This window comes from Dipodomys ordii, unplaced genomic scaffold, assembly GCF_000151885.1.
Source record: "Dipodomys ordii isolate 6190 unplaced genomic scaffold, Dord_2.0 Scaffold1000002414, whole genome shotgun sequence".
Classification (NCBI taxonomy): domain Eukaryota; kingdom Metazoa; phylum Chordata; class Mammalia; order Rodentia; family Heteromyidae; genus Dipodomys; species Dipodomys ordii.
The window spans coordinates 65,513-76,184 of NW_012286031.1; the positions used below are offsets into that span (position 1 = coordinate 65,513).

The window sequence follows — 10,672 nt, forward strand, 5'->3', positions numbered from 1 at the left end:
TATCCTTGGGTGCCTATTTGTAGCAAAGAAACCTTATTGTTCCTAACAATACTATTGATCTTATTTCCGTAAAATAATGTGTATAGTGGGAAAAAAATTATATTGTTCAGTCAATTGCTCACATTTGCATTTTTTGTCAATGACAATTTTAAGTCTTTTTCATTTTAGATTTGATCATACTTTGAAGCACTTATAGCTAGGTCCTAAGGTGATGACTTTTTCAAGTACTTATTTATGTAAATGAGTTAGCTTTGTGGAGCTAATAGATTCAAAGTAAGCCTTGCTTAAGAGCTACTTCTAAACTTCTGCAGCTGAAATTTTCCCAAATGAGGTCTTACTGGCACAAATGTCTACCCTTTATCCTTCTTCCACGTAGGAACAGACCAACCAGAATATCCTACCCTGACAGCATCGTTTGTCTTACTAGAACAAAACTAATCTTAGTTACAAGGGATCATAGAGAGATGAACAGTTTGGACAGAACTGTTCAGACTAGAAGGTATTTTATCAAAATTTAAGTGTTTATTATACCTACCATTTCAAAAGTAGCTAACGCCAAGGTGAAAAAATTCTTCATATGGATGATTTCCTGATGTCTGGCCTGTCTACCTTCCAACCAGGCAGGAACTTACACTACTGCTCCAGGAGAAGTCCATGTTTCTCCTCATTAGAAGTCCATGTTTCTCCTCATTATTAGGCCTTAAATTGGTAATGTCTTAATCACAGTGTTTCCTCTTGCCTCCAACTCTACCTAACACTGAGGTACAGATAATGCAATAATACTTTAAAACAGAGTTGTCTTTGATACCCTAACCACAACAGAACAATGCAAAATATGTGCCCTTTTATTATATTACATATAGTTATATATTTTATATTTATATGTGCTGATTTCATATTTCACACAGTGAAACTTAGCATTAATTGATAATTTGACAAATAAATTGATAATTATTTATTCCAATAAAGAGAATTGGAATATAAATAATTAGGTTTAGAATACATACTAGAATATAAAAAGTATCAATGTAATGTCTTCACTATAAACTTGTGATACCTTCTAAGTGTTATTGTTCTTCTGAATTCACATGGTAAAATAAAATGTTGTTTTCCTCTAATCTATAAGGGATTTTACTCTGCTGCTTTGTTTATTGTTTTAACTCTCTGGTTCCAAATGTTTTTCTCCATATTTCTGAAGCATTCCTATTGATTATACCCAAATTTTTCTGACATGATGTATAAAAGATATTATTCTTCTGCAAGATGTATGGGTCCTAGGATCCTATGTCCCAGTTACCCGCATCATCAGATAACAGGGTCAAGACTTCTCAACTAGGCCCAGGCAACATGCCAACAGAAAGTAATTGAAGAATCATGTCAATTTCTCATTTCCTATAATATTTCAGGGCCCCAATTGCTTGAGAAACAGGAATTAGCAGTAAGCAATAGTGAAATGCAAGTCAACTTAAAATGAAGGATGAGATCACAAAATCTAAGAGAAAGTACTGCAATTCAAACTTTCAATTTACAGATGACCAGCCCATATGAGTGAACAAAATCACAAAGTGTCACAAGATTATTTTTAATACCTCTCCCCTAATGATTAATGAAAGATTTCAGTCCAGCATAAGTGGGCCAGAAAAATAGCTCCTGGAAGGATAGATCCACAATTGGTCTATCAAGGCCAGGAAAACTTGACTTAGAAGTCAAATGTAATTCAGAAAAAAACATTAATTTTGAGAAGATCCTTAGTGCTTAATAACACCGTGAGATGTACAAGTTGTCATGTCGAAAACAAACTTTACAACTTTGGTGCGGGGGGCGGGGGAGGAGGATCGGGTCGGGGGGCAGGGGGAGGATGCCAAGGGATGGGAAGGGGAAACAAAGGAGGAGGCAAAAATGCTTGATAAGAAATGTACTCATTACCTTGCCCATGTACTTTTAACCCCTCTGAACAGTATTTTCACAATTAAAAAAAAACACTGGTACTTCAGTAAAACTTGGTTCTGTGATATAAAAATGTTGTCATTCTCAAAATATTTAATCTCCTGAAAGTGTATTCTTTTCAAATAATCTTTGAAAAATCAAATTCGCAAACCAGGTGCTAGTGGCTCACGCATGTAATCCTAAATACTCAGGAGGCTGAGATCTGAGGATCACGGTTCAAAGCCAGCCCAGGCAGGAAAGTCCATTAGACTCTTATCTCCAATAAACCACTCGAATATCAAAGTGGCACTGTGGCTCAAGTGGTAGAGTGCTCGCCTTGAGCTCAAGAGTGCAGGGACAGTGCCCAAGCCCAGAGTTCAAGCCCCACGACCTTCCAAAAAAAATTCACATTCGCCAAAATAACATTTGACAAATAAATGATACTTAGTGGCAATAGAGTTACAATAGAGTTGATTTGTTTACCCAGCACTAATGCCAATCAGGTTCAACCATTCATTAAACTGTAGAAATAGTGCCACCCACCATTTGTGTTGTTCATTAGATGCCTTCCAAAATTTGTTAAATATATCAGCCTCCCATATTTCAAACCCAAACGTTAGCTAATAAAGTAAATTTCATCATTTAATAAGGTACATTTTAAAAAGTCACAAATAGTTGCCTTATAATATGTTATTTTATGTTTTCCTTATCTGTCTAACATAGTAAGTCTTGAATATGGGTACTCATCAGAGATATGACAAACATAAAATCTGTCTTCTATTTCTATCATATTCCTCTATAAGAGTACATTTTAATTGTCTTTTTTCAAAACTTAAATGTAGTAGAAAATATTATCCCATGTAAAATAAAATGATCACACACCATTGTACAAAGCCATTTATAAAAATTGGTAGTTTGGAATACATTCTAAACCATTTTTAAACTTTCTTGTTGACTAAAGATTAATCTTCCAAATGGATGAGAATTAAATCATGTCTAGGTGCTTCATGCCTCCAGTCTTGCAAATTATTATTGCAGATAAATGAATTATGGAAATATAAGCTGACATAAGTTCAAGTATATGCAGGATTGAAACTCCATGGAATGTATATAAACCTTTCAAACTTTTAACAGACAGTTTAACAGAATGACTATCAGGAAGTTGAAAACAGAGAGGAATAATAGTAAATACATAGAATGAATGAAAAATAGAACAAGGGGCAAGTACAGCTAGAATATCAATGTACACATGTGATAAAGAAAGTGGTTAATCTGAAATAAATCTTGGAGAAGGAGTTGGTTGACAATGATGGAAGGAGTGGATCTGATCCAGGAGCATTGGACAATTAGATGGACATATTTAATTGTAACACACTTGCACAACCTTTTGAAATTCAGTGAAAAAACACACAAAAATTACAACCAAACAGCAATCTCTAGAAAGTATGAATATGACCTCTCAAATTTTTAAGCAGTTAATGAAGGGCAGTCTTGGGAAAAGCAAACAAAACTATTCAAAGAGGGCATTTGGGGTAGGGGAGAAATTTGAACAGATTTAAATAGATTGTCTAAGGTTATAAATCAACTATATCTGCTTCAAATGTTATCTTCCTTCTGTGAGTTCTTTCTGACTGAACTGGATACTCCAGTTTTGAGCCACACTTGATAGCTTGTGAAGATAGAATGGAAAAGAAAAATATCACGAACCCATTACTCCGCTGGAGAGAAAACAATCCTCTAAGTTTTCTTTCATCTCTCTTCACTACTCTTTCTTCATACTTTTAAGTCAGTTGATTTTGAGTTATATATTTCCTTCTTTGTTCTGGAAAAGTAATTGGTGAAAATAATTCACTAAATATTATTTGCCATTTTTTTATCATGCTGTTTACTTGTTCAACGGAGACCATTAAACTTCACCCCTGCATTCGGTTGCCATAAAAACCCAACATTGATGTTAATCAGGACAAACTCTAATGCAAAACTTTGTCTCCAAAAAAATCAGTCCAAGAAACTATGATCACAAATATTTGGATATCCGTTTTTCTTTTTTCTTTTACCTTGAAAGTCTTCTTGTGTCGGGCTAGGAAGGTGTCTCAGTGGTGGAGCGTTTGCCTTGTATGCCTGAGGCCCTGAGTTTGATTCCTCAGCACCACATAAGCAAAAAGAAAAAAAGCCGGAAGTGGTGCTGTGGCTCAAGTGGTAAAGCGCTAGCCTTGAGCTGAAGAGCTGAGGGACAGCACCCAAGCCCAGAGTTCAGGTCCCACGACCGGACCCCCCCCCCAAAAAAAAGAAAAAAAAGAAAGTCTTCTTATGTTTAAAGTGCCCACAAACATAAGTACTCCCACTTTTTGGTTCAATCACTTCTAACCTCAAAGATATATTTTGCTAACAAGATGCTTAGAGGAAACCGCAGAATACTCCACTTTTATCTTCTCTCTTAAGACTCTCCTTAGATACCATATCAGGAACATTGAAGTTATTCTTTGCAAAATTATTTCAATAGATTATTTTTCTCTTAGTCTTGCATTTGCTCAACAAGATATATGGAAGAGAATAAAGTTAAATCATCCATACCTTGGATGACAGTGTCTGTTACAAAGGACAATGCTTCTATGTCCTACTTCTATGTCCTCATCTTAGCTCTTGCCTGATTTCCAATTAATCACAGCTTCTTGGCTTCAAGTCTAGTGAAGGTGAAGGACTATAAGGCCTCCCCCACTGCTACATCTTCATGGTTTCTCCTTTAAAACTCTTTGAAGTTGCCTCATTTGGATGTGGGATTTATTTTCATGTCTTCATTCAATCAGTTCTGCATTGTAGTGAGCCAAATAGGCTCTGTAAAATCACTTTAGGTAGCAAAAATATTACAATCTATATCAAAAAGTTTTGGCCTCCCTCCACTGCTGAAGCCAATTTGCTTAGCTAGGGCTTCTAAGAACACTGATTTCTTACCTTTTCCATGTGCTCAATTTTTTTCTGAACCCAAAACTTTTTGGCTTATGTAATAAGCTATCTCATGTTAATAAGGATATTATATTTGTGAGCCACTTAGAAATGTGAAATCACTGGTTTGAAGTATCCAATCAGATATTTTTTTCTGTGTTTCAGTGCTTCACGTGCAAAGACATTGCGGAAAGTATTACAAACAGAAAAGTGTAAACCCAATACCTTTTTTCATTGTGGAGGACACTTTCTCCCTAAATATATATATATATATATATATATATATATATATATATATATATATATATATATATATATATATATATTGTCGGTCGTGGTCCCTCAGCTCTTCAGCTCAAGGCAAGCACTCTACCACTTGAGCTACAGCGCCACTTCCCTCCCTAAATATTTTGACCCAAATTATCTTTTTCAGAGAATTACTGTTTGGTAATTAAAGGTCAATTCACAAATTCTGATGTCTTTTTTTAAAGAAATTTGAATTAAATTGCACTATAACCTTGTTTCACACAGTGAGAGTATATTTCCTGGGTAAGGACAATTTTCAAGGGAAGCTACAGGATTTACAGCAAGGTTTCTGAGGTTTGTTTAGTATGAAAATGAGCCATCTTCACTCACATTGCTCCCTCTCCACTAAGTCTCCATGGATTTCTTTGCATGAAACCCTATTTTCCCAGGAAATTTTAAATTTTCTTAATAGGCTATGTTGTTAAAAATTTTGAACAATTAAAATATACGTGTCATAATTTTAAAACTTTTGAAATTCCTTTATCAGAATCGTGAATTCATCAATCCTAATTTCACCTTTACGATCAAAAACTGTTAACATGTTGTTTTCATGATATAGTGTCCATGCAACTATTATTTTCCAGTGGCTTCGTTATGCGTATATATGACCACATAAGCTGATGCTGAACAAAATGAACTCCAAGATATGGAATCAGAGATTTGTATTTGTGGTTGTTGTTTTTTATGTATTATGTGATTTCTATTTTCTTTGGTTTTTCCCCTTTGGTTTATCCCTTGCTGTATTTGATTTTGGTACCCTGTGTATTTTGTATACATTTACCTTTATTAGGGAGGGGAAAAGGAACATCACAATGGTGACACAAATGACAAAAGGCAAATCAATACATTAGCAATACTCACAAGACAATATGTTGGGAATATATATTACAACTTATGAGGGGTACTGAGGTGAAGGAAAACTGTGAGAAAAGTGAGGGAGGGAGTAAAAAGTTTGAAAAGTTATGTATTCACTACCTTACAATTACTGTAACCCGACTGTACATCATTTTGACAATAAAATTAAATTTAAAAAATAAGCTGCATAAAATAAAATTTCACTGTATTGGTATAGTTAATATTATTCTTTATGTAGTAAATTTTTAAAAATCAATACTATTTGGCATCTAATTTGATTTAAATACCCTTTCTTTATCAGAAGGTCATCAACTTGAATGTTATCCAACTAGACAATATTTTCACAATATACTTGCATATTTTGGAAAAAATAAATTTAGCGCTTTCACACACATAAAATCGAAAACAGTTTAATTCTATGGAAACCCATAACTTTTAAAATTAAATAAGTTGTTAGGACAGAATATATGAGTTCTTCAAAATTCCTATGACTAATAACTACTCATTTTCAAATTCTAAACATTCCATACCTGAGAGATTCAAAACAGTACTTGTTTTCATGTTATATAATTCTGCAATAGATGCAGTTTCCAATGGGATGTTACAGATTGAGAAGTCAACAGAAAAATAGCCACATTCTGGTAGAGGATAAAACTATGAAGCATCTGTAATAATTCCTCAAGAGTAAACAATCCCAAGCTTTATGCCATAAAGTCATCCTAGCCCAACAGTTTCCAACTTGTAAGGTGTACCTTAAAATTCCCTTAATTCACATCATGAATAGCTTATCTCTACTGTGAAAAAATACTACACCTCTGGTATTGTGATGCCCTTATTCTGCAAAGAACACCACAATAAACTCAGTTGCATCAATTTTCCCCCAGTGGTATTCTTGAGATCAGAACACTTGCAAATATTATTTATATTTATACTTTTTTAACTATCATAGATATTCAGGATACTAAGATCAGAAGATTATGGTTCAAAGCCCATCCAGGCAGGAAGGTCTCTTAGAATCTTATCTCCAATAAACTTCTCAGAAAAAGCTAGACACAAGTGGCACTGAGGTTGAAGTGGTAGGGCAGGAGCCTTGAGCTGAGAGACAGTGTACAGGCCCAGATTTCAAGCCCTAGGTCAAACCAATAAAACAAAAACAAAAATTGGGCTGAGAAGGTGGCTCAGTGGTAGAGAGCTTGCCTTGCATGCATGAGGGCCTGGGTTCGATTCCTCAGCACCACATTAGCAAAAAGAAAAAAAGCCGGAAGTGGCGCTGTGGCTCAAGTGGTAGAGCGCTAGCCTTGAGCTGGAGCGCTGAGGGACAGTACCCAGGCCCAGAGTTCAGGCCTCATGACCGGACCCCCCCCACACAAAAATAAAATAAAAATGAACCCAAACCTAGCATTTTTCTCATTGTATACAGAGGCACATAAGGAAATTCCTTCCTGTGTAACATATAGGTAGAAGAAAGAAGATGTCACACAATTATTCTCTTCATACCATGTCATACCAAATCCTCAAAAAATGCTTTTTCTAAATTTATAAATTAATATCATCCATTTGTTGGCAACTCTGTCTAGATTATTCACATTATCATTTTATACATGAACTGTTGGAATTATCTATTAACTAAGTTCTAATTATAACTCTCTTGAAAGAATATTCTAGGCAAATAGAATGCCAGAATCATTTGTGAATTTGTCAGTTAAGACCTCTACTTAAAAAGAATTTTGTAGTAGCCTATAAAATATAGAATTACAAAAAAAACAAACTATTTATTTTGAATCTAAATTCTAATTTTGCAAGGTCCACAAAGTCCTACATTAGACAAAATGTGCTATTTCTCCAGGCTTAAATTTTGTAAACCTTCATCATTTCTTTGGCATCCAACAGAATGACGCTTACTTACTTTTTCAAATTTTGGATGGGAATCATGAGCTATTTTACATCTAAGAATGTTCTGTAATTAAGAGATCATTTAAAACACAACTGAGGATTATATATCAGTTGCATTTCAATAGGAAACTTGACTTCTCAAAACATAATGACAAAATTAGCCCAAACTTCGAACTCTGTATTCCTTTCTTGTAATTTGGTTTGTTTTATTGTGACAAAATTATACTATCTGGTCCAGGGAAGGTATCACTATGTAATTCCACTCTCTAATCTCTTGTGTTAGTCTGAGTGCTAGAATTCCAGGCTTGTATCACATTGCCCTGCCATTGTTTGTTGGTTTATTTAATCTAGAAACACACTAGCAATTCTGAACTTCTCTGATGATCTTATCCATTGAATGCTCAGACTGTTTATGTACAATTTTGAAAGATGTTCTAACATTTGACACAGGATATGAACATTTTCAGATGCACATGCAGGGGTCTCTGATTCATTCCTCCATGGATCCGATCCCTTTAATAATGATTACTTTACTTTCTTATTATCTCTGGTCCCTACCTATGTAATAGTCTCAAACTTTTTTGAAGAAAGTTCACTTGAGGACTTTTTAATGTTAAAATTTATCACTTGATTCTAGTTTTACTCAGGACATATTTTCTATTGCTTTCTAACTTTCCTACATATTCTGAGATTTGTTTCATTTGTGTATTCATGTGTGCACATATAAGTGCCTCTGTGTGTAGGCGTATGCTTGTATGTATGTATGCAAAAGCCTCAAGCTCTTATTCAACAATTTGCTCATGAGTGGTATTGCATCACTTGAACTGCTCTTCCAATGCAGCTTTGGCTGGTTAATTATAGATAGTGTCTCAAAGACTGTTCTTCCCAGGCTGGATGCAAACTGAACTTCCCAGACTCCTTTACATTCTTAAGTTTTATTTTTCCAGGAGTATCAACTTTTAAACTACAAACATTTTTTGTGAGTGTGAAGTCTAAACTGTAGCCCAGATTTTTAACTCAAAAATTCATATAAAGATAGATGAACATACACATTACATATGCTGAATGTACACTGTTAGAAATGTGATCTTAAGGGCCCGGGGCGCCGGCTGGGGCGGGAGGGCCTGGAGTGCGGCCTGGGCGGCGGGGCCCACTAGGCTCGGCCGCCCTGAGGCGGCGGGTAGATTTGGGATCTTTTTGTCGTTTCTTCTCCCGCCGCGGTTCGATGCTGGGACGGACGCCTTCTGTGTAAACTCCCGTGAGACCGAGGACCAAAGAGGGAACACAATCTCTCCAAAGTCACAGAATAATTGATAAAGCTGGAAAGAATCCAAACCTGTTACTGCAGAGACCAGGAAAGATTCTAAGATCCTTGAAAATTATCTTGTTGGGGGGAAATGCCTAAAGTAAAAAGAAGCCGGAAAGCCCCCCCAGATGGCTGGGAGTTGATTGAGCCAACATTGGATGAATTAGATCAGAAGATGAGAGAAGCTGAAACAGAGCCTCATGAAGGAAAGAGGAAAGTGGAATCCCTCTGGCCCATCTTTAGAATCCACCACCAAAAAACCCGCTATATCTTTGACCTCTTTTACAAGCGGAAAGCCATAAGCAGAGAACTCTATGAATACTGTATTAAAGAAGGCTATGCGGACAAGAACCTGATTGCAAAGTGGAAAAAACAGGGCTATGAGAATTTGTGTTGCCTGCGCTGCATTCAGACCCGGGACACTAATTTTGGGACAAACTGCATTTGCCGGGTTCCCAAAAGCAAGCTGGAAGTGGGCCGCATCATCGAGTGCACACACTGTGGCTGCCGTGGCTGCTCCGGCTGAGACCCCTGGCCCAGACCCCCTTCTCCATCCTGGACTGTGGACCTCGCAGGTTCCTGCTGACTGTGCCCACTCCTTCCTAGGATTGGCTATCGTCAGAGCAGTTCCTCAGGCCCCATTTGTGGGTGGCCTCTACAGGTGAAAGCGTTGGCATTCACCAGCTGTGATTTGTAAAAATAAAACCTTTCCACCTCTTAAAAAAAAAAAAAAAAAAAAAAAAGAAATGTGATCTTAAGCTGGGTGGTGGTGCGATCTGAGGATTGAGGTTCAAAGCCAGCCCGGGTAGGAAAGTCCTGGAGACACTTTTCTCTAATTAACTACAAGAAAATTGGAAGTGGCACTGGGGTTCAAGTGGTAGAGCACTAGCTTTGACCTGAATAGCAGAGGGACAGCGCCCAGGGTTCAAGTGCCACAACCAACAATATATATATATATATTCCTATATATATAGGAAATAATATATAAATATATATTTATTTATATACATTTTATATATATTTATATATTAATATTTTATATATATTTATATACCTATATTTATTTATATATTATATATTTTTATATGTAAATATATATATAGGAAATAAAAAGAAATATGATCTTTGCCTCCAGGTTCATTGCTAGTATAATCCCTGCTCTTTCAAGATGGACTTTTTTCCATTAAGTCCATTCTCTTATATCTGACTTGCATGGAACCAGAATCATTCTTCTATTCTACTTTTTACAAATTTGCCTGATTTGAAGTGTGATTTAGAAAGGGAGTGGCCTCATACTTCATGTTCCACTTAGGAGAAATGCTTTCTCTATATCACTTCTGTAAATCTACCTACTGAACTTGGCTTCATTGTTTCAATGATGTCTTATTTGTAGAGTCTTCTATATTGTATTAAACCCTTAAACACAGAACTTCTCTTTCTCCT

At 35.9% G+C, this 10,672-nt stretch overlaps 1 protein-coding gene across 1 annotated transcript; it reads left to right on the forward strand.

Moving 5' to 3' along the window:
* Positions 1-9,187: 9,187 nt before the first annotated feature.
* Positions 9,188-9,940, forward strand: LOC106002817 (protein BUD31 homolog). The gene has a single exon (XM_013037591.1). It carries the CDS (start codon positions 9,321-9,323, stop codon positions 9,753-9,755), a length of 435 nt encoding a protein of 144 aa, XP_012893045.1. The 5' UTR covers positions 9,188-9,320; the 3' UTR covers positions 9,756-9,940.
* Positions 9,941-10,672: the final 732 nt, after the last annotated feature.